General features: G+C 49.4%; 1 protein-coding gene across 2 annotated transcripts; it reads right to left on the reverse strand.

Annotated features, from left to right (window-relative positions):
• Positions 1 to 713: 713 nt before the first annotated feature.
• On the reverse strand, positions 714 to 23,133 carry CACNG6 (calcium voltage-gated channel auxiliary subunit gamma 6). 2 transcript variants are annotated; one of them, XM_045441614.1, is made up of 4 exons: positions 21,467 to 23,133; positions 17,301 to 17,375; positions 15,810 to 15,947; positions 714 to 897 (listed from the first exon to the last, which is right to left on the reverse strand). In XM_045441614.1, the coding sequence occupies exons 1-4, from the start codon at positions 21,801 to 21,803 to the stop codon at positions 761 to 763; spliced, it is 687 nt and encodes a 228-aa protein (XP_045297570.1). In that variant the 5' UTR covers positions 21,804 to 23,133; the 3' UTR covers positions 714 to 760. The 2 variants fall into 2 exon arrangements, with proteins under 2 accessions (XP_045297570.1, XP_045297569.1); XM_045441613.1 differs by lacking the exon at positions 714 to 897 and adding an exon at positions 4,762 to 5,474 and having other exon boundaries at positions 21,467 to 23,090.
• Positions 23,134 to 24,557: the final 1,424 nt, after the last annotated feature.

A 24,557-nucleotide genomic window follows, 5' to 3' on the forward strand; every position in this document is an offset into this window, starting at 1 on the left:
ATCTTGTGGTTTTTACGTCTCACACTAGAGGATTCCTTGTTTTTCCTTGAGTAGACAGTGAAGGTTTAGAGCTGATACCCTCAGATTCTGCGCTGTGCCCTCCTCTGACCCCACATAGACCTCTCTGGGCTCCAATGGAGAGTGCTGCCACAATGTTCATGGACAGGTCTTTGTTGAAACACCTGTTTTCAGTTATAGGAAACATCCAGCATTGGTCAATCCACAGAGACAGAAAGTAGACAAGGGGCTCTCAGGGACTAGGGGTAGGAGGAAATGGAGAGTAGGTGTTTGGTGAGGCCAGGGTTTCCTTCTGGTGCATAAGACGTCTTGTAACAACGTTGGGAATGTACTAACTTCTGCTGGGTGGTTCGCTTAAAAATGGTTAATGGTTGGGGCACCTGGCTGGCTCATTTGGTGAAGCATGCGACCCTTCATCTGGGGGATATGAGTTGGAGCCCCACGTTGGGTGCAGAGATTACTTAAAAATAAAATCTTAAAAATTTTTTTAAATTAGTTAATTTATTTTGAGAAAGACGGAGAGAGTGAACTGGGGAGGGACAGAGAGAGAGAGAGAGAGAGAGAGAGAGAGAGAGAGAGAGAGAATCCCAAGCAGGCTCCACAATGTCAGTGCAGAGCCTGACGTGGAGCTCAAACTCACGAACCATGAGATTATAACCTGAGCCAAAACCAAGACTCGGATGTTTAACCGACAGAGCCACCCACGCTCCCCAAAAATAAGATCTTAAAGAAAAAAAAATGGTTAATGGTTAAGTTTACATTGTGTGAATTTTACCTCGATTAAATAAGTAAACAACTTTGTAAATATCATGACGTCTAAACAAATACGTCTGTGGGTCTTATCTGTCCCTCTGGCCATGAGTTTGAATCTTCTTCGGGCTTTAAAAAAAATAAAAAGACAAATATTACACAGAAAACTTTACATGGTTAGACTGCATTTTCACGAAGTTCAAACATAAGCAAAATGAAACAACTTTCTTTAAAGAATAGAATTATAGTTTGCAAAACTATAAGGAAAAGGGAAGGATTTGGGGTGCCTGGGTGGCTCAGTCAGTTAAGTGTCTGACTTCAACTCAGGTCATGGTCTCATAGTTCATGAGTTTGAGCCCTGCATGGGGCTCCGTGCTGACAACTCAGAGCCTGGAGCCTGCTTCGGATTCTGTGTCTCCCTCCCTCTCTGCCCCTCCCCTGCTCATGATCTGTCTCTCTCTGTCTCAGAAATAAATATTTAAAAAAAATAAAATAAAAATAAATAAAAATAAATGATGGGGCGCCTGGGTGCCCCAGGTGGTTAACTGTGTGACTTCAGCTCGGATCATGATCTCACAATTTGTGGGTTCGAGCCCCGCGTCGGGCTCTGTGCTGACAGCTCAGAGCCTGGAGCCTGCTTCGGATTCTGTGTCTCCCTCTCTCTCTGCTCTTCCCCTGCTCTCTCTCTCTCTCTCTCTCTCAAAGATGAATACATGTTAAAAAAAAATTATAAATATATAGAAGGTGAAGTGATGCAAGTTAATGCTTCAATAACTGGTCCCGTATCATGATGTGTTTCCAGTTACTGGTCTTTGCTGGGTCTCCGCTCCCTTCCCCCACCTCCGAGGAGTCCACCAGACTGCAGGTGGCAAAGAAGGTGCAGAGTGAAGGCCTTGCTGCACAAAGAGCCATTCCCAAGACCGGAGGACTCTCCCCCGAGGCAGACAGCTCTCAGGGCATCCCCGAGCCGGCTGGGCTCAAAGTCAAGCAGGAAAAAAAACAAACGTGTTGCTGATCCCCTTCCCTGGCTCTGACCGGAGTTTATAATTACACGTCCATTACTGTGATTATGTGATTAATATCTGTTTCCCTCACCAGACTGTCAGCTCCCTGGGGGTCCCTTTTTTGCTCTCTACTGTATGCTGGGCCCAAAGTGCCACTCGATAAATAATAACAGCAGGGCTGATCGAGTCATGACCCCGTGCCAGGTTGTCCTCCAGGGCTCTGCAGGGACTGGGACGGCATTACTCCTGGCAGCGGCTGTAGGGGTAGCACACGAGGAGCTCCTGTAAGGGATGAAGAAGCGGCGAAACATTGCTCGGGCTGTGTAAGGTGGAGCCAGGGTTTCCCCACCAGCCCCTGCCCCACGCTCCCGCCACCTGTCCAAGGCCGTGAACCCACCTCCCCAGCTCTTCCCCAACGGCATCCTCAGCAAGGAGGCTGCTGGGAACCCTGGGACAATTTGTAATTATATAACATGTTGTGTCATACAAATATTAACTTACATGTTATATTATAAATATCGTACGGATACACTACAATAGATTATATTGTATGTTATGTTTCATATATGTAACGTTATGAATGCTATAGTCATATAACATGAGAGGCTACTGGGCGCCTGGGTGGCTCAGTTGGTTGAGTGTCCGACTCTTGATTTCGGCTCAGGATTTTGGCTCACGCCATGATATGGTTCGAGCCCCACATTGGGCTCTGCTCCAACAGTGTGGAACCGCCTTGGAATTATCTCTCTCTTTTCTTTCTGCCCCTCCCCTGCTCTCTTTCTCTATCTCTCAAAATAAATAAATAAACTTAAAAAAAAAAAAAAAACGAAAACAAAGGGGCACCTGGGTGGCTCAGTCAGTTGAGCCTCTGACTTCGGTCCAAGTCATGATCTCGCAGTCCACGAGTTTGAGCCCCATGCCTGGCTCTGTGCCGATGGCTCAGAGCCTGGAGCCTGCTTCGGATTCTGTGTCTCCCTCTCTCTCTGCTCCTCCTCCACTCATGTTTTGTCTGTCTCTCTCAAAAATAAATAAACGTTAAAATTTAAATAAATAAATAAATAAATAATTATATTTAAAAAAACCATGACAGGCTATTAATATAAATAATATTTATGTAATGATTACTATAATATATAATGATGCAATATGGCTATATAGTTACTTAATTGTATTTATTTAAAAAATATTTTTAATGTTTATTTTTGAGAACGAGAGACAGAGTGCAAGCAGGGGAGAGCCAGAAAGAGAGAGAGAGAGACACAGAACACAAAACAGGCTCCAGGCTCTGAGCCGTCAGCACAGACAGCTCTCAGGGCTTGAACTCATGAACTGCGAGATCATGACCTGAGCCAAAGTTGGATGCTTAACCAACTGAGCCACCCAGGTGCCCCTACAATTGTATTTAGAATATATAACTAAACATAGAAAATGTTAAGATAACATATCAACGTATTAAATATCCATATTATTAATATAGTAACCAATTAACTATAATCATACACTATATATTATTGGTATATAAAATATTATATATGATATGTGTAATTATCTTTAAGTTGTAAATATAACATTTAAGAAATCAAACTCATGATGTTAGCACATTTGTATTCATAAATCAGCACATATTCCCTGTTGTAATTTTTTTTTTAAGATTTTATTTGTCAAGTAAATCTCTACACCCAACGTGGGGCTTGAACTCAAGACCTCAAGATCAAGAGTTTGCTGTACCAACTGAGCCAGCCAGATGATCCTATTTCAAACATTTTTAAGTTTAAGAGACTTTGGCCTTTGAGAGGTAACAGACGAGCTTCAGCTATTCCTGTGAAACCAAAGAATGCACTCAAGCCACGATTTTCTTTCTTTTTCTCTCTTTTTTTTTTTTTTTTTTGGCTGCATCTACAGAAAGGCAACTTTCTCTTTTTTTAAATACTCATTTATTTTTGAGAGGGGAGGAGGGGCAGAGAGGTGGGGGGCAGGGGGACAGAGGACCCCAAGCAGGCTCTGCACTGACAGCAGAGAGCTCCAGGTGGGGCTCGAACTCACGAACCGTGAGATCATGACCTGAGCGGAAGTCAGACGCCCACCTGACTGCGCCTCCCGGGAGCCCCCTCCAGCTGTGAGTGTGGAGTTGAAATACACACCTGGTCTTCCCAAGGTGCGAGGCCGGTCCTTGGGCCTGAGCGCTGGAGCCCTGGACGTGGGTCTTGGTTCTCTGTAGCATCAGCTGGTGCTGTTCCGGTTCCTACCAGCTTTCTAGTGCACAGTGATGACAGCGTTCCCTGAGAACACAGCCACTGTCCCTACAACTCTCCCCGCCTCCTTCTGAGCCCTGGGGATGCGTGTCCCCACCGACCGTCTCCTGGAGCCCAGGGCGGCTCTTCTGCCGGGCACCTCCAAAGCCCCCTGCCTGTCCCTGCCCCCGTCCCAGAGCCCCGAGGGTCACCCTGTTTCCAGGCACTAGAATCTGTCCAGCCCGCTGGGGCTGCCCTCACAAAGCACCACAGACCAGACCGGTGGCCTGAAGGACACTGTGTACTGTCTCCAGGTTCTGGAGGCAGGGAGTCCAGGGTCAGCGGGTCTCGGGGTTGTCTCCTTCTGAGGACCGTGAGGGAGAAGCTGTTCCCGGCTCTCTCCTTGGTTCACAGGCAGCTGAGGGCCTCTGTCTCTTCCCTCGGCGCCTGTCTGCGTCCTCCCCTCCTTACAAGGACTCCAGTCCTACTGGAGGAGAGTCTACCCTGATGACCTCGCTTTCACCTGGGTACCTCCGAACAGACCCTGAGATCCTGGGGGTCGGGATCCCAGCACAGGCGTCTGGGTGGGATGCAGTTCAACCCCCGATGTGTGTGCTCTAAGCTGCTGAGTTTTCTGGTCACTCTGTGGGTTTGTTGACATATGACTTCGGGGCTGCTAAGTAGCAGGTTTCCAGAGAGCACAAGGGGTCACTCTTCGCTACCCCGGAACGCACAACCATATCCAAACAGACTCCAAATCAAAGATCTTAAATTTCCAAACCTTTAATCCCAAACCAGACCACAGCGAGGCCAGACCCAGCGATTTCCCCTCCCCCTCCCCTGTTTCCCCAAGGTTCAAATTAGTTGGAAGATGCCTCTCCCACAAGTGAATACATCCAGATCTGGGAAATGAATCAGTCCAAGTCCGTCCTAAGACCCCCTGACCTCATCCCCCCCACCCTACTCCCCAGTTACCCCATCAGGTCCCCCTGCAAGCCTTCCCTGGGGACCCTCGTTTGTAAAAGGCCTCTCTCCATCGTACCCCACGCATCCCAATTCGGCCACCGAGAAGAACATATTCACAGAGGGAAAACATGAGGCAGGAGAGGGAGGTTTGTGCAAACAACGTGTGCCCCACAGCAGGCAGAACACAGTTTCTCCAGGACAAGGGGAAAGACTTTGAGGGATAAGAAGAAGAAAAGGAAGGAGTTAGAGAAGGCACAGTGCTGGCTCTAGGTGGCCCTGTGCCCCAGCTTGGGGCAGAGTGAGCCCCAGGGCCCCGGAGGCAAGGTGAGCAGAAGGAAGCAGCCACTGGCCAGCAGGAGGACCAGGCTGGCCCCCATCCCACAGCCCAGGGACCAGGAGTATTCGTAGGCCAGGGCTGGGGCTGGGGGAGGCTCAGGGCTGACTCTTTGCAGCAGCGCTTGGACAGAATGCCGGAACACCTCCAGGCTGACCAGGAGCAGCAGGCCTGTGGGGAGAGGACAGGCATGGCGCTCAGGCCCCCGGGGACCCCGACCTGGGTCTGAGCGTCTCCCCAGCACACCCCATCTCATGCTCGTTCAAACAGGAAACCTGGGGGGCCCTCAACACCACCCCACCTAATTCCTTCGACAGCTACTTACTAAACACCAACCCTATAGCACGAGTCTGGAAGCTGGAGATAAAGAAGGAACACAACACAGACAGAGGCAGAAGGGAGAGTGGTGGTCGCCAGAGGCCGAGGGGCTGGGGGAACGGGATGGGGGGTGGGGGCTGCTGTTTGATGGGGACAGAGCTGTGCTTGGGGAAACACGAAAGTGAAAAGGCTCTGGAGATGGACGGTGAACGTGCTCAGTGCCACAGAACTGAGCACAAAACAGTTGAAATGGTAAATTTTATCTTATGTGTGTTTTAGCGCTTTAAAAAAGAAAAATGTGGGGGCGCCTGGGTGGCTCGGTCGGGCGGCCGACTTGGGCTCAGGTCATGATCTCACGGTTCGTGGGTTCGAGCCCCGTGTCCGGCTCTGTGCTGATGGCTTGGAGCCTGGAGCTGCTTCAGATTCTGTGTCTCCCTCTCTCTCTCTGCCCCTTCCTCGCTCACGCTCTGTCTCTCTCTCTCTCAAAAATAAATAAACATTTAAAAAATTTAAAAAAAGGAAAAAGCAGGGGTGCCTGGGTGGCTTAATTGGTTGAGCATCCAACTCTTGATTTGAGCTCAGGTCATGATTCCAGCGTCATGGGATCGAGCCCTGTGTCAGGCTCCAAGCTGAGTGTGGAGCCTGCTTAAGATTCTCTCTCTCTCTCTCTCTCTCTCTCTCTCTCTCCCCGCCCCTCACTCCTGCTCACTCTCTCTCTCTCTCTCAAAAAAACCAAAAAATCAAAGTCCAAAATCAAAAACACAAAAATCAATTAAAGACTACATTAAAGAAATTGTTTGAAAAAATAAAAGGGGCACGTGGCTGGTTTGGTGGGTAGAGAATGTGACTCTTGATCTCTGGGTCATGAGTTCAAGCCTCATGTTGGGCATGGAGTTTACTTTTAAAAAAGTAAGGCTTTTGGAAAGAGCGATAGTAAAATCTGGAATAGTTGAACTCACGATGGAAGCACAGAACAGAAGGTGGTTGCCAAGGGCTGGCAGGGGAGGGGAAAGGGGAAGATGTGGGGCAAAGGTACAGAACTCAATTACGCAAGACAAACGAGTTGTGGGGATTTCATGTGCAGCAGGGTGACTATAGTTAGCAATACTGTATCACACATGTTACAAGACGAGAGCCTCGGTGTTCTCACCACACACACCAAGGTGGCCACGTGAGGTGATGCATGTTGTTAACTAGTTTAACTGTGGTGATCACTTCATGACGTGCATGTATATCAAAACCCCAAGTTGTACACCTTAAAGATCTACAATTTCTACTCACCATTCATACCCTAATAAAGCTCATCAACCATACCCCAATAAAGATGGTGAATCACGAAACAAAAGGAAAGGCAGCCAAGTTAAGTTGCAATGAAATTTGATTTAAAAAAAAAAAAAAACATGACACAAAAACAGACTCTCAGATCAATGGAACAGAATACAGAACCCAGAAATGGACCCACAAACGTATGGCCAACTAATCTTTGACAAAGCAGGAAAGAATATCCAAGGGAATAGAGACAGTCTCTTCAGCAAGTGGTGCTGGGAAAACTGGACAGCGACACGCAGAAGAATGAACCTGGACCACTTTCTTACACCAGACACAAAAATAAACTCAAAATGGATGAAAGACCTCAATGTAAGACAGGAAGCCATCAAAATCCTCGAGGAGAAAGCAGGCAAAAACCTCTTTGATCTTGGTCGCAGCAACTTCTTACTCAACACGTTTCCAGAGGCAAGGGAAAGAAAAGCAAAAATGAACTATTGGGAACTCATCAAAAGCTTCTGCACAGCGAAGGAAACAATCAGCAAAACTAAAAGGCAACCGACGGAATGGGAGAAGATATTTGCAAATGCCATATTAGATAAAGGGTTAGTATCCAAAATCTATAGAGAACTTATCAAAGTCCACACCCAAAAAACAAATAATCCAGGGAAGAAATGGGCAAAAGACATGAATAGACACTTCTCCAAAGAAGACATCCAGATGGCCAACCGACACATGAGAAAACGCTCAATGTCACTCATCATCAGGGAAATACAGATCAAAACCACAATGAGATACCACCTTGTACCTGTCAGAATGGCTAACATTAACAACTCAGGCAACAACAGATGTTGGCGAGGATGCAGAAAAAGAGGATCTCTGTTGCACTGCTGGTGGGAATGCAAACTGGTGCAGGCACTCTGGAAAACAGTACGGAAGTTCCTCAAAAAATTAAAAATATAACTACCCTACGACCCAGCAATTGCACTACTAGGCATTTATCCACGGGATACAGGTGTGCTGTTTCGAAGGGACACATGCACCCCATGTTTATAGCAGCAAGATCAACAATAGCCAAAGTATGGAAAGAGCCCAAATGTCCATTGATGGATGAATGGATAAAGAAGATGTGGTATATATATATATATACAATGGATTATTACTGGGCAATCAAAAATAATGAAATCTTGCCATTTGCAACTATGTGGATGGAACTGGAGGGTATTATGCTAAGCGAAATTAATCAGAGAAAGACAAATATATGACTTCACTCATATGAGGACTTTAAGACACAGAACAGAGGAACATAAAGGAAGTGAAACAAAAATAATATAAAAACAGGGAGGGGGAAAAAACATAAGAGACTCTTAAATATAGAGAACAGAGGGTTACTGGAGGGGGTGTGTGGGGGGAGATGGCTAAGTGGGTAAGGGGCATTAAGGAATCTACTCCAGAAATCATTGTTGCACTATATGCTAACTTGGATGTAAATTAAAAACAACAACAACAACAACAAGAAAAGAAGAAAGGACAAGACAGAGACCCTAACCTCATGGAGTTTGTATTTTAGATGGAGAGGACAGGCGGTAAACAAATAAACTAAGTCTTGCACTCAAATGCCTGTAGGAGGCAATGAGAAAGCAGAAGTCAACAAAGCAGGTGAGTGCAGTGGCTGGTGGGGGTGGGGGGAGACAAAGAGTCCAAAACTCAGCTTCAGCCAACTGCAACCCTTCAGAAATGGGGACTTAAATTGCCAGATCTTCTGAGTTTTTAAGATTAGCTGGAATTTTTTAAATGATTACTATTTTTTATGGGAATTTGCCCAACCTTGAAACATTGGCTCAGAGAAACGTTATGCCCTGCCCGCCAAAGTCCATTTATGGGTCATCGCTGGCCACAGGCTGCCAGGTTGTAACGTCCAAAGTAAACACATGAGAAGACGAGATAATTTCAGAGAGTGATGTGTGCCGGGAAAGATAGAACAGGGTGATGGGAAGGCGAGTGACATCCAGGAGCAGAGCACAGACTTTGAGATGATGTCACCAGGAAAAGCCATTTGAGCTAAGACTTGGAGGACGAACAGAAGCCAGGTTCTGGAGGAAGCACAAAACTAAGTGATGGCCGGTGCAAGAGGAAGGAATGGCTTGTGCAAAGGCCCGGTGGTAGAATGAGTACAGTGTGTCTGGGGGAGAGAAAGAAGGTCAGTGTGGCTGGAGAAAAGACAGTGGGGATGGGGAGAGTGGTGGGGAATAGACGTGCAGAGGTGGGCAGGGGTCAGATCTTGTAGGACCATCTGATGGCCCATGAGTCATGGGCCCTAGCTACCCCCTCTCTCAGACCCCGGACTCTTTCCCCGCCCCCCCCCCACTCCCTGGTACTTCGCTCCCCCCATGGTTTTTAATCGGGGTCCTGGAGAATGCAGCCAGGAGTCTGTGATCTGTGGGTCAGTAGCTCCCTTCTGAGGCCTCCTTGGCCCCACGCAGCTCAGCTTAGAGACCCAGAGGTGGAAGAATATTCAGACAAGACACTCTTCAGTCCCCTTGACTCCTCTGCAAATTCATGCCTCATTGATTCATTCAACACATCTTAATTGAGCCCCCATTATAAAATATATAAACAAGACTAACAGGGGTACCTGGGTGGCTCAGTCAGTTGAGCGTCCGACTTCGGCTCAGGTCAGGATCTCGCAGTCTGTGAGTTCAAGCCTCCTGTCGGGCTCTGTGCTGACAGCTCAGAGCCTGGAGCCTGCTTCGGATTCTGTGTCTCCCTCTCTCTCTGCCCCTCCCCCGCTCACACTCTGTTTCTCTCTGTCTTTCAAAAATAGATAAATATTAAGAAAAAAAAAAAAAAAGACTAACAAAGGCCTTGTCCTCTTGGAGCTCCATCCCAGAAGGAGAATTAGACACTAATAGGGCAAATGTATTGCTGTGGACTGAATTTTGCCTCCAAAAGTTCAGGTGTTGAAGTCCTGACCCCCTAGTTTCTTGAAATGTGACTATATTTGAAGATAGAATTTTTTTAAGTTTTTTTTTTTTTTGTTTGTTTTGAGAGAGAGTGTGAGGGGGGAGGGGCAGAGAGAACAGGAGACAGAGAATCCCAAGCAGGCTCCCACATTCACAGATGCAGGGGGCTCTAACTCAGGAACTGAGATCACAACCTGAGCCAAAACCAAGAGTCATCGGACACTTAACCAACTGCCACCCAGGCGCCCCGAAGACAGAGTCTTTAAAGCAATAATTAAACAGACATAAGGCCACTAGGGCCTTAATCCAATATGGAGGGCAATATGGTGGTGTCCCCACAAGAAGAGGAGAGGAGAACACAGATACACAGATTGAGGACACGGGGAGAAGACAGCCGTCTACAAGCCAAGGAGAGGCCTCGGAGGAGATGAACTCTGCCCATGTCTGGGTCTCAGACCTCCAGCCTCCAGATCCATGAGACAACACATTTCTGTTCTTTAACCCTCCCGGGGTTGTGGTACTTTGTTATGGCAGCCTGAGCAATGGAATACACACACAGGTATATAATTTCAGGGAGCGATCGATTCCATGAGAGAAGAAAAGGGGGCAAGGTAGGGACATGGCAGGCAATGGGCCTCCTAGGTGGTCAACCAGATCAGAGACTTAAATGACAGGAAGGGATGAGACATGGGATAATCTAGTGGAGGCTGAGGGGATGGCAGTGCAAAATGCTCTGAGGGGGAGATGAGATTGAAGTGTCTGAGGAACAACAAAGAAGCCAATGAAACCAGGACAGAGGGAGCAGGTGGTAAGAGATGAAGTTCCACGGAGCCAGGAGTCAGGCCACATAAGACCTGGGAGCCACATTATTCTAGTGGTAGTAATTGATTGTGAACATATTGGCTTTTGAATCAGGTAGGAACCACAATAGGATTTATGGTTTAAAACTACGACTAACCCCAAAGCAAAGGGCAGGTAAGATTTGGCCATGGGCTGTAGTCAGTAGACTCTTAGCCTTGGCTTGGTGAAAAGAATCTAACCAAACACTCTCTCATCTCATCTCTTCCCACTAGACCTCATGAGGTATGTATTATTATCCCCACTTTACACAGGGGACGATTAAAGCCTGGAGAGGTGGAGCTCAGGTTTGATTAAAGCCAGGTCTACTCCACAGCTTCTTCTCTTAGACACGTCTCTGTACTTCCTCCCCGACCATGCCTGACATGCCTTGTATGACCTAGAAGGGCCTACGTGATCTGGCCCCTGCCTCCTTGTTTGTGCTCATCTCCCCAGCTCTTCCCACCCTAAAATAGCGGGGAGTACAACGTCTTTCAGTCTGTATGTGTAATTGTAGAGAGAGAGAGCGGGGGAGGGGCTGAGAGAGAAGAGAGTGAATCTGAAACAGGCTCTATGCTTGGCACGGAGCCAGATGCGGGGCTTGATCCCACAACTCTGGGATCATGACCTGAGCTGAAACCAAGAGTCAGTCACTCAACCGGCTGAGCCACCCAGGCGCCCCTCTTTCAGTCTACAAATGCACCAAATTCTTTCAAACCTGGAGACCTTTATGCTGCTTGGAATAATTTTCTGCTTACCCTTCTCTGAGTACTGCCTTACACATCCCTACTATTGCTATTACTATCACTATTACTATTTATTACTATTACTATTTATTACTATCACTATTACTATTTATTACTATTACCATTACTATTTATTACCATTACTATTTATTACCATTACTATTTATTACCATTACTATTACTATTTATTACTATCACTATTACTATTACTATTTATTACTATTACTATTTATTACCATTACTATTTATTACTATTACTATTTATTACTATTACTATTACTATTTATTACCATTACTATTGCTATTTACTGCTATTGCCATTACTATTACCATTACCATTACTATTACTATTACTATTACTATTACTATTACTATTACTATTACTATTACTATCACTGCTATTGCACTTCTGAGAAGCCCTCCTTAAGCACTGCCACTCAAGTCTATATCAGATCTCCCTGTTACAGATTTTCCTCCACACTCTTTCATTTTCATTTGTAGCATTTATCACAGCTGGTAATTATTAGCATATATTAATTTATATTAGTATTGTCTATTTGTCCCATGGCTATCTCCCTCGCTATCATAAATCCATGAGAGCAGGAAACTTGTCTTGTATCTCTAAAACACGAACAATCCCTGATGTATATATTTCATGGAGAGAAACAATATAATCTGAACATGTCCCTTTATTCAAGGAGATCTTGAAAATTCAATCTGTCCAGGGCCTGATACCAAATATAGTCAAAATACTTACAGCATCAAATCCATCCCCTCGCTTTCACTTGCTTGTACAGTTTGAAGAAAAATTTCATGCCTGAGACTTCCATAAAACACTTTTATATCCTCACTTTCATGGCACCCCCTGGAATAACATGAGTATGAGTTCAATAACCAAATTCCTACCATGCTATAAATTCTACAAAAACAGGGACCATCTTAATATTATTCATCATTCTATCCCCAGTGGTATCAAGCACAGCATTGAGCACCTACTGGATATAAAAAAAAATACTTGTTGAATGATTGGATGGATGAATAGAGGGAAAACAGGTAAAAGAGAAAGGAGAATGGAAAAGGAAGAAGGGAATGGGAGGAAATTAATGAATCAATGGATGGATGGATGGATGGATGGATGGATAGGATGAATGGATGGATGGATGGACGGATGGATGGATAGACGGAAAACAGATAAAAGAGAAAGAAGAAGGGAAAAGGAAGAAGGAAGTGGGAGGAAATTAATGAATCAATGGATGGATGGATGGATGGACGAATGGATAGATAGATGGGATGAATGGATGGATGGATGGACGGACGGATGGATGAATAGACAGAAAACAGATAAAAGAGAAAAGATAATGGAAAAGGAAGAAGGGAGTGGGAGGAAATTAATGAATCAATGGATGGATGGATGGATGGATGGATAGACAGAAAACAGATAAAAGAGAAAGGAGAATGGAAAAGGAAGAAGGGAGTGGGAGGAAATTAATGAATCAATGGATGGATGGATGGATGGATGGATAGATGGGATGAATGGATGGATGGATGGGCGGATGGATGGATAGACGGAAAACAGATAAAAGAGAAAGGAGAATGGAAAAGGAAGAAGGAAGTGGGAGGAAATTAATGAATCAATGGATGGATGGATGGATGGATGGACGGATGGATAGATGGGATGAATGGATGGATGGATGGACGGATGGATGGATAGACGGAAAACAGATAAAAGAGAAAGAAGAATGGAAAAGGAAGAAGGAAGTGGGAGGAAATTAATAAATCAATGGATGGATGGATGGATGGATGGACAGATGGATAGATAGATGGGATGAATGGATGGATGGACGGACGGATGGATGAATAGACAGAAAACAGATAAAAGAGAAAGGATAATGGAAAAGGAAGAAGGGAGTGGGAGGAAATTAATGAATCAATGGATGGGTGGATGGATGGATAGATGGGATGAATGGATGGATGGATGGACGGATGGATAGATGGACGGACAGATGGATAGATGGAATGGAAGGATGGATGGATGGATGGATGGGGATAGATGGGATGAATGGATGGATAGATGGATACTTGACAAATGGATACTTGGATGACTGACTTCATGGATATGTGGGAACTTGAGCTCTGAGATAAAAGATTTGCCCAAGATCACACAACTTGTCAGAAGTTAGACGCCAACCTAGATGTTTGGATTCCCTGTTGATTTCCTGGTCCATCTTTGACCCCAGTGTTCTCCTCACTCTCCATGCTCCAGCCACACTGGCTTTCTTTCAAGACCTTAAATTCACCAAACTCTGTCTAGCTTGGTTACTCAGGGAGGCCCTCACTAACTCTCTGCTTTAAATCAGGTGCTCTCATTATGCACTCTCAGAGAAATCTACTTTTCTTTTTCTTTTATAGCACCTAGAAGTTTGTAATTGTGGGATGATTTGTGTTATTTCGGTGTCCTTAACCAGTAATCTCCCTAAGGGAAGGCACCTTTTGTCCTGTACATTCTGATAATATTACATATACAAAAACGTACAAAAGTGTGTAATATGTCTGTGTGTGTATCAATGAATAAAATGAATAAATGAAAGAAAGGAAAGGAGATGATTGAATTTTTCCCTTTATTTAGGAAGATCTCTAAGGCAACAAAATAATAAAAATTGATCATTATTATTTTCCATTCATATGTTCATGTTCGTGAAGACTTATCATTTCTCCCTTACCTTGTATAGAGTCTACCCCAATTGTTAGTTAAGGTTACCATGTACATTTGTGAAAGATTTTGCCTGCTTTATGCTCTGACCTTCATCCTGTTCCTCAAACTTGTCAAATCGCTATTCTATCACCATCACCACCATCAGTACACCATCATCTCTACCGTTACCACCATTTTTACTATCATCATCACCACCACCATCACCACCAACATAACCAACATCATCCCTACCATCACCACCATCATTGTCACCACCACCACCACAATATACAACATCATCAATATAGTCACCACTACTGTCACCACCACACTTTGGATGATTCCTATTCACCCTTCAATTACCAGCTTAAATACCACTTTCTCTGAGTTTCTCTGATACACCCTCACTGCAGTGTCTACCCCTAATATGCTTTATCATAACTTTCATCACAATTATAGTTGCATTATTATATGTGTAATTACTTGCTACTGCCTATCTCTGCTAGGCTCTGTGACGGGCAGACTGTATCTGTCTTGTTAGTCATATATACCCAGCCCTTAGCACAGTGCGTGGAACAGTGCTCAGTAAATTCACAGAGGATGAACAAATGAAGCTTATATAATTAGTGACCTTTCTATCTACCTTAGCAAACATCTGATCCAATGAGCACTACGTTGACAAGATGTAGAATTTTTTTTTGACCATCAGCTCCAAGAATGCAACATTCACTGAAGACCTAAGTTCCAAAGCCAAAAGAATATTTGAAGACTCTCCAATTCCCAGCCAGTAATAGCACTTAGAACTCTCACATTGAGCCTACTACAGTCCTGGTGCTTCCCAGCATGCAACAGTGCTTAGAGCTGTCCTCCAGCTTCCCAGCATGCATCAGTGCTTGGAGATGTCCTCCAACCTCCCAGCAAGCAACAGTGCCTGGAGATGGCCTCCAACTTCCCAGCATGCAAAAGCAATTGAAGACCTCTGGGTTCAAATTGGAGACCCCTCTGGGGACAGCAGGGCTTAGAATTTTCCATTCTTTGAGACCTCTATAGCCGTTAAGCTTCCTCCAATCTCCATGGTACAACTGTGTTTGTGGACTCTACCTCCAAGCAGGCAACAATTCTCAGAAACCCTTGGTCCAAATTTAAAATAGTGTTTGGAGACCCTTTAATCTCTAGGCAACAATAAAGCTTGGAATTCTTCCATTTTTTTTTTAATTTTTTTAACATTTATTTATTTTTGAGACAGAGAGAGACAGAGCATGAACGGGGGAGGGGCAGAGAGAGGGGGAGACACAGAATCGGAAGCAGGCTCCAGGCTCTGAGCCATCAGCCCAGAGCCTGATGCGGGGCTCGAACTCACAGACCGTGAGATCGTGACCTGAGCCGAAGTCGGACGCTTAACCGACTGAGCCACCCAGGCGCCCCAGAATTCTTCCATTTTTGAGACTACTACAGCCGGTGGGTTTCCCTCAACTCTCAGCATGCAACAGTGCCCTGGAGATTCAAACTCCCAGCATGCAACAGTGCTTGGACACTCTACCTCCCTGCATACAACATTACCTAGAGTTCCAAACTCCCACCATGCAACAGTGCTTGGACACTCTACCTCCTAGCATGCAAGAGCTCTTGGAGATCCAACCTCCCAGCATGCAATTCCCTCAGTCTCCAGGCTCCCAGCCCTCACCTGAGAGGCCAAAGCAGATGGCTCCAACTCGGAGTAGGAACTCTGCACCTTTGCTGAGCACCATGATGATACAGAGGCACCCCAGGGCCATGAGTGCCAAGCCTACCACTGCTATCACGGCAGCTGCCAGATTCACCTCTGCAAGGAGAGTAAAGGGAAGAAGCAGAGAACATGGGAGGGAGGAAGTGGGAAGGACTCCCCTATAGAGACCCAAAACCAGGAAGACAGAAGATTCAGAACTAGAGAATTTTCAAGTAGATCATTCAGTCCAATATTTTACTTACACTGTTGAAGGAACTAAGACACAGAGAGGCTCAGTGATTTGCCTGAGGCCACAAAGCAAAGAGGAGACAAGGTCAGGATTAGAAAGAAATGGGAACTACCAATTCGTTTCAGCTGTATTATCTCATTAAACCCTTACAGAGGCTGGATAGGAGTCATGACATGACCACAATCTCTTTACTGGTGTGGATGGACACTGAGGTACTGGGGTGACGGAGAGGCTGTGGTTACAGCAGAAAGGGTAAAACCTGTAGTGACAGCAGAGAACCTACTGCAGGGCTCGAACTCGTGAACTGTAAGATCATGACCTGAGACAAAACCACGAGTCGGACGCTTAAACGACTGAGCCACCCAGGATCCCAAGAAAGGGTATAGCCTTTTTTTCTTTTAATGCTTACTTGTTTTTTGAGGGAGAGAGAGGGAGAGACAGGGAGAGACAGAGCACGAGTGGGGGCAGGGCAGAAAGAGAGGGAGACACAGAATCCGAAGCAGACTCCAGGCTCCGAGCTGTCAGTGCAGAGCCTGATGCAGGGCTCAATCCTACAACCCCGGGATCGTGACCTGAGCCGAAATCAAGAGTTGGACACTCAACCGACTGAGCCACCCAGGTGCCCCAAATTGAAACGAAATTTTAAAAACTTAGTCTCTGCATCACACCAGCCACATGCGCCCAGCAGCCACATGGGGCCAGTGGCTACCACATCGGTCAGCACAGGTACAGAGTATTTCCATCTCACGGAAGATTCTACAGGAGAGCATTGCTTTGGAGTCAGGATTATTTGGGACTGATTCTGCTTCTGCCTCTGCCCCTTCTGGAAAAAGTAAATGTAACCATTTTCTGGACTACCGTTTTTTCATCCACAAGATGAAGCCACCGCCCTGCAGGGTCATGGCAAGGACTGGAGTTCTTATCAATGAAACACTCAGCACTCTGCTTAGCATGTGGCAGGTGGACATCTTTAAGAAAGTCCCAGAAAGGGGCTGTGACTGCGCCAAAGTCACACAGCTCATGACAAAGGTGGAGCTGGGGTAGGAGCATCAGGCACAGGGCTCTGGAGAACCTCTTTCCCCCAAAGATGGGACCTCCCCTATCCCCTCCTGCCACCCCAGGGCAAAGCAGAGAGGAAGACCATGCTATCAGGAACTCTTCTGGCATGGCCCGCGTACCCCTCCCGCCACCCCACCACCCCACCGCAGGGTGGTTCTCACCTTTCTTTGTAGTTCTCTGGAAGATGTGTGCATTTTCCCCCGTGGTAAAGAATTTAAAATAGGTGCAGTTTGCTTCTGTGGGAGCAGGAGAGAAAAAGAGAGGTGATGATACAGACATTGCTGGCGTAAGCTCAGGGCTGGGCATTTAACAGAGCTCACAGCAGCCTAAAAATAGGATATCAGCATCCCTGATATACACAGGAGAGAATGATGCTCAGAGAAACAAAACCCGCCTGCCATCATCCAGCTATACAGGAGCTGGGATTCCAGTCTGGAGCCTAGAGGTCCAGATCTGTGGCCTTGTGAAGGCTGTTGACCTCTCTGAAGCCTCTGAATCTTTCTCTATAAAATGAGATAATAGTCTCTTTCCTGGCTTCATCAGATGGGTTTGTTAAGGGGTCAGGTGGGATTAGAAACGGATGATCACTTTATTCAACAAAGGACACCAAGATAGAGGGAACAGAAGGCTAATAGACTCAGAGGAGATTCTCATCCCAGAGAGGGTTCCTAACTAGAACACACAAAGAACACCTGGAGACCAGCAAGAAAAGAGAGGAAACCCAACTGATAAATGGGCAACGGACAGGAATAGGCAATTCACAGAAGAAGAAGTCTGAATGACTCACAAGTATATGAAGAGATGCTTCACCTCACCAGGGATCACAGAAATGCAACTTAAATCAGCAGGGAGAGGGCACTTGAGATCAATTAGATTGGCAAATATTAAAAGGATAATATCAAGCACTGGAAGAATAAGAGGAAACAGCTGGGGACCAGAAACTGGCACTAATGTCTTTCTGGAAAGCACTCTGACATCCTTTATGAAATGAGGTACGTTTATACCCCATAACCCCACAATTTCGTTTCTGGGTGTACATCCAGAGAAACACTACAGGCAGGAACATATGTGTGGATGATTGTAGCAGCACTGTTTGTAGGAACAGGGAGTCCGAGTCAACCTAAGTGTCCATCTCAGGGGGATCAAGAAAATGGGGCAGATGACCTCTGTGCAAATCTCTGCCGCATGCAGTAGCCATGAACTACAAGAGCAGGAAGCAAGGTGGGGAGATCCGAGAAACAGCGTTGAGCAAATAGATCGATAAATAAGTAAATCACAAACGGGGACAATCCACGGCGCAATATCATTTATGTAACTTAAAACACGTACAGATGTAAAATAACACTGTATAGTTTCCAACTTAAAATATATACTGATGGATACATATCAAACATGTTAAAGAGATAGAAAGAAACTGGGGGGGGGGGAATAATACTGTAAAATAAAGCAAGAGAAGGCTGGCGATGATTTTGTGATGTAAATGAAAGAGTAAAGTTTGCCCATCTTTGAGGTCCCAGATAAACCTAAACTTAAAAAAAAAACAAAAAGGCTGGGGCGCTCTCTAAACTGCATTTGAGGGGCGCCTGGGTGGCTCAGTCGGTTAAGTGTCCGACTTCGTCTCAGGTCATGATCTCCGGGTTCGTGAGTTCAAGCCCCGCGTCAGGCTCTGTGCTGACAGCTCAGAGCCTGGAGCCTGTTTCAGATTCTGTGTCTCCCTCTCTCTCTCTGACCCTCCCCCGTTCATGCTCTGTCTCTCTCTGTCTCAAAAATAAATAAAGGTTAGGGGCGCCTGGGTGGCTCAGTCGGTTAAGCGTCCCACTTCGGCTCAGATCATGATCTCGGGGTTCGTGAGTTCGAGCCCTGCATCGGGCTCTGTGCTGACAGCTCGGAGCCTGGAGCCTGTTTCGGATTCTGTGTCTCCCTCTCTCTTTGACCCTCCCCCGTTCATGCTGTCTCTCTCTCTGTCTCAAAAATAAAAATAAATAAAGGTTAAAAAATTTTTTTTAAAAAAGAAAAAATATAAACTGCATTTGAAAGCTGGAACTTCCCACAAAATTTCTCTAGTCCCATGTTCTCATGCTACGGATGGGGAAACTAAGGCACAGGAAGGGGGAGGAAGAGAGGTAGACAATAAGAGGGGTACAAGAAGATGAGCCAGGCAGGCTAGAGAAGCAGAAAGGAACCTTCCAGTTCAAAGAAAGATGTAGAGGGACAAGAAATAAAGTCCTGAGTCAGGTGAGGCAGTGGGACACTGCACCTGCCCTCTGAGGGAAGGAGAAGGGCAGGACGTGTTCTATCAGGAGCAGTGGGACGGGCGTCCTTACCCCGCAGCATCAGCAATCCTGCAGCAACAAGGAGGAAAGGATACCTCCTGCAGCAGGGCTGAGGATGCTATTGGTAGCAGTCAGTGGGGGACACATGGTCTTCATCCAAGAGGGAAGCGTGAAGTCCCATCTAGAGAGTAAGAAGGTGTGGTCCATCTTTCCGAGAGAGCGTGGGGTGTCTGGCCTCCCATCATGGCTACCGGTGATTTAGGACATCTTGTCTCAGACTCCAGATGGCATATCCCATTTGGAAAAGAGTAGGGTGGGTCACAAACACCCTCCCCCCACTTGTAGCCAAGGGAATTAAGGGTGTCCTTTGATGGACAGGGCAATGTGTGGGATATTTCTGAGATAACAGAAGTTGTGAACTTTTGGACGGTCCCCTCTGGAGGGTCAGGACTGTGGGATGATGAGACGGTCCTGTGAGGAGACTGAAGTCCTTTCTGACCAACAGGGGGACATCAAAGGATATGAGGAGTCCCGCCTTATGGAGTGGGGTTGGGGGGGGGCATCCCTTATAGGGCAGCGAGGACCTTTGGGGCATCTTTATGGACTCCTGGGATGCGATATAGTGCAATTGTGAAGAACAGGGACAGCCAGGTTCAAATCCCAGATGACTAGCCTGGTGCATAGATGGAACCACTTCCATTCCTTACTCCTCATGTTTGGTTTCTCTAAAATGAGGATGATGGTAACTATTCATAAGGTTGCTAGGAGGATCTGAGGATTAACGAGTTAACGCACGTGACGTACTCCAAACAGAGCCTGGGTGCTACGTAAGCATCGAAGCATATTACGTAAGCATATTATTACCAGGGCACCCCATTTTGCAAAAGTTTGGGAACTTCCTGCTTGAGGCTGTGAGGGGCAAAAAAGTAGCCCATCTGCAGAAGCGAGGTGTTGAATCTGGACGCTGAGTGCGTGGGTACCTCACATGACGAGGGGTGGGGGTATCCCACTCTGCTACCAAGGATTTGGGATGTCCTATTTTGGACCCTATGGGTGGAAAATAGCATGTGTGGATAAGTGAGGGGGGAAATCCCATTGGAGCCCAGAGGGACAGGAGATCTTCTGTGGGAGGCACTGAGGTTATAGGACACTGTTTGGAGATCTCACATGGGTGATCAAGCCTGGGACACCCTACATGGACCGTGAGGGGTGTCAGATAGTTTCCTTGGGTCAGTACGTGTGGTGCAAGAGCCCGTTCCCGTTCCCAGGGGGTATAGGATGTCCCAATGGTGGACGTAAACGGCATGGCATGTCCTGTCCCGGAGAGCGAGGGGTATGGGATAGCTGTGTGGCATTGCCACGGATGAAAGGCCATTCTGCGGGACCGTGAGGGCTGTGGGGTGTCTGGAAGAGAAAATAAAAAGGGCTGGAGGGTCAGGTCTGGGCATCTGCAGGTGACAGGACCAGGAAATGGAAAAGCACATCTCCCAGAAGCACGAGGTCTCCCCGGGGCGGGGGGAGGGTGTTGGGGGGTGTTCGGTGAGAGCTGTGTTTGGCAGTATCGGCCGTGGGGGTCCGGCACAGATTTCATTTTGGGGTTGGCATTAAGGTGATCTGTCTCCCCGGGGCCCACGGGATAGGAGTGCAGCCTGTCTCCAATGTGGGAAAAGCAAGCTGACCCCGGGAGCCCAAACTCTCTCTCTCTCTAGGGGCACAGGCTGGTCTAAGGGTTTGGGCGAGTTTTAAGGTACAGGCTAGTCTGGGGGTACAGGATGTAGCTGCGGACAGGCTGCTGGGGAGGGGGGTGGACAGGATGGCCGGTACACAGACTAGTCTGCAAGTTCAGACTTTCTCTCCCACCCCCCACCCCCCCCCCCCAGCCCCCAACTACCGCCCCCCAGCACACACAGTTGGTGCCTGGAGCAAAGGTTACTCGGGGAGCACAGGTTGGTGTAGGCTTGGGCTGCTCTCTCCTTGGGGCTCGGGTTTCCCTGACTCCGCCCACTCTCGCTGTCTCTGGGAACAATCCCCGGCCCGGGGGCGTGGCCTCTCACCTCCGGGCAGCTCCGCGGGGCCACAGGTGTCTCTGCCCGCGGGCACGTCCGCCTGCCACAGTCGCTTGGTGCACATCTTCCAGAGCCCCAGGTGGGCAGCGTCGCATACCGCACTGCCATTGGCCTTGTAGGTGTTGAGCTCCACCCAGAACTCGGTGCCCACGGCCAGCACGGCCAGCGTGGCGCCCACCGCGCTCAGCAGGAGTCCCAGCTTGATCTTTCCCTCCCGCTCCGGCGTCAGCCGGGACTGGTGCTGCCCGAGAGCCCGCCGCCGGCCTGCCGCCTCCCGCCGCCGCCGGTCCTCCTCTTGCATGAAAAAGTTGGACCACATCATCATCCTCGGGGCCGTAGCCGAGCAGGTGCAAAGGAGGCAGAGTCCCGAGGGTGGCCCGGGGCGGGGGGGGGGGGGGGGGGGCGGTTGGAACAAGTGGGGTGCTGAAGGAAGTGAGGGGCTCACTTTCCACTGGATTCTGAGAAAGGAAGATCGGGATCTTCCCCTGGAATCTCCAGTGGGGGAGTGGAGGTCGCCTCTGGAGCTTGGAAGAGAACAAAATAGATCTTCTGGCCCAGGAACCCTCTAAGTTGAGGGGAGGCCCCAGGGAGCCCACAGAAACTCGGGAAGGAGGGTGGGACCAAGAAGAAAAGCAAGGTACCCCCAAGGCCCAGAGCTAGAAGCTGGGTATCCAGGAGGGGCACCTGAGGGCCCGGGAGAAAGGAGAACTGAGTACTAGCTGAGCCTCTGAGGGGCTGCTCTGGGTCCCCACTGGGAGGAATATCCAGGAAACTGGGTGTCCTGGGGGACGGGCTCTGAGCACCCCACTAAGGCTCAGAGATTGGGGTACCCAGGGAGGGTTGCCGAGGCCCTCTATGTATTGGAGAGGAGATGCCTCCTGGTTTCTCTGGGGCTCAGGGTCTGGGGAGGGAGAAGTTGGGTCCCCACTGGGGTTCAGAACAGGTCAGAACTCCTGGGTCTCAGAAAGGCAGTAGGACGCTCCTCCCCAACATTCACAGAAGGGGGCTGTAGAGTGCCGGCTGGGCTTCAGAGAAGGGGCGGGCGACCTGCTGGAAACCAGGAGAAGGGAGTGGGTGTCTCCCCCGCCATTCGGGGAAGAGAGGTCAGAGAAAGTCTCCCTGGGTCTCAGACAGGGGACTGCTGGCTCAGAGACATAATGGGGTCCGGAGAAGGGGGCTGGGGACGCCCCCGGGGCTCAGGAGGGGGACCTGGGGTCCCAATCCGGGTCAGGAGGAGGGGCTGTGGTCCCCCGCAGCGGCTCAGGAAACAGGGACGCAATGCCCCCCCGGGGTTCAAAGGACCACGGGGACCTGGAAGGGACTCGGCGTCCCTTCGGGATCACTCGGCTCCCCCTCCCCCGGGTTCCCAGGGCCGGCGGGGCCAGGACCGCTCCAGGCTCAGCTCCAGGCCCGCCGCCCCCCTCAGGCCTCCCGCCCCGGGCTCCCGGGCAGGGCCCCGTCTCGCTCTCCTGCCTCCGCGCCGCGCCGGCCCCAGCTCCGCGCCGCCTCCCAGCCGGCCTGTCCTGCACGCCACCGCCTGCTCGGCCCGGACGCGCCGCTGCGCTCGCTCCGGCCTCGGCCCCAGCCACCCACCCCCTCGCCCTCCCGGGCTATTTCAGGCTCGACCCGTAAATAACACCCGCACCTGTCGCCCAGCGCCTGTTGCCATAGGGACCCCGGGTATTTTAAGGGGACGCGGGGGGAGGCGGGAGGCTGTCCCGGAAGGAGGGCCTAGGGGCGGGGTCCTGACCCGGCTGGAGCCTGGGGGGACTTTTACCCCCTTAAGGGGCAAGCGTCTGAGCCGCGGGTCCCATCTCCAGGGTGGCCGGAGAGGGAGCGGGCCTGGCTGGGAATCTTAATTGCTGGGTCTGAGGGAGGAGGGGCCGGGGGGCTGGACTCCTGGGCCTGAGGGAGGAGGGGCTGGAGGCCAGGACTCCTGGGTCTGAGGGAGGAGGGGGTGGGGGCCTGGACTCCTGGGTCCGAGGGAGGAGGGGCTGGGGGCCTGGGATCCTGGGTCTGAGGGAGGTGGGGGCGGGGGGCCAGGACTCCAGGATCTGAGGGAAGAGGGGCTGGAAGTCAGGACTCCTGGGTCTGAGGGAGGAGGGGCTGGGGGTCTGGACCGCTGGGTCTGAGGGAAGAGGGGGCTGGGGTCTGGACCCCTGGGTCTGAGGGAGGAGGGGGCTGGGGTCTGGACCCCTGGGTCTGAGGGAGGAGGGGCTGGGGGTCTGGACCGCTGGGTCTGAGGGAAGAGGGGGCTGGGGTCTGGACCCCTGGGTCTGAGGGAGGAGGGGGCTGGGGTCTGGACCCCTGGGTCTGAGGGAGGAGGGGGCTGGGGGCTGGACTCCTGGGTCTGAGGGAGGAGGGGCTGGGGTCTGGACCCCTGGGTCTGAGGGAGGAGGGGGCTGGGGTCTGGACCCCTGGGTCTGAGGGAGGAGGGGCTGGGGGCTGGACTCCTGGGTCTGAGGGAGGAGGGGCTGGGGGAAGCACTCTTGGGTCTGAGGGAGGAGGGGCTGGGGGTCTGGACTCCTGGGTCTGAGGGAGGAGGGGCTGGGGTCTGGACCCCTGGGTCTGAGGGAGGAGGGGCTGGGGGCTGGACTCCTGGGTCTGAGGGAGGAGGGGCTGGGGGCTGGACTCCTGGGTCTGAGGGAGGAGGGGCTGGGGGCCTGGACTCCTGGGTCTGAGGGAGGAGGGGCTGGGGGTCTGGACCGCTGGGTCTGAGGGAAGAGGGGGCTGGGGGTCTGGACCCCTGGGTCTGAGGGAGGAGGGGGCTGGGGTCTGGACCCCTGGGTCTGAGGGAGGAGGGGCTGGGGGCTGGACTCCTGGGTCTGAGGGAGGAGGGGCTGGGGGAAGCACTCTTGGGTCTGAGGGAGGAGGGGCTGGGGGTCTGGACTCCTGGGTCTGAGGGAGGAGGGGCTGGGGGCTGGACTCCTGGGTCTGAGGGAGGAGGGGCTGGGGGCCTGGACTCCTGGGTCTGAGGGAGGAGCCTGAACCCCTGGGGCCCAGCTCCCTGGATTTTGATGAATAGAGCCGATTCTGGTGCTGGTTGTCTTCAACTCCCCAGAAGTGAAAAGGGCTGGGT

This window comes from Leopardus geoffroyi, chromosome E2, assembly GCF_018350155.1.
Source record: "Leopardus geoffroyi isolate Oge1 chromosome E2, O.geoffroyi_Oge1_pat1.0, whole genome shotgun sequence".
NCBI classification, from domain to species: domain Eukaryota; kingdom Metazoa; phylum Chordata; class Mammalia; order Carnivora; family Felidae; genus Leopardus; species Leopardus geoffroyi.

Excerpts from the sequence above, each read along its gene's own strand:
- CACNG6 (XM_045441613.1), bottom strand. The coding sequence starts at position 21,803 with ATGATGATGTGGTCCAACTTTTTCATGCAAGAGGAGGACCGGCGGCGG. Across the intron at positions 15,948-17,300 it reads CCAGAGAACTACAAAGAAAG|AGGTGAATCTGGCAGCTGCC; the intron begins GTGAGAACCACC and ends CTCTCCTTGCAG. Across the intron at positions 5,475-15,809 it reads CATCTGCTTTGGCCTCTCAG|GCCTGCTGCTCCTGGTCAGC; the intron begins GTGAGGGCTGGG and ends CTCTCCCCACAG.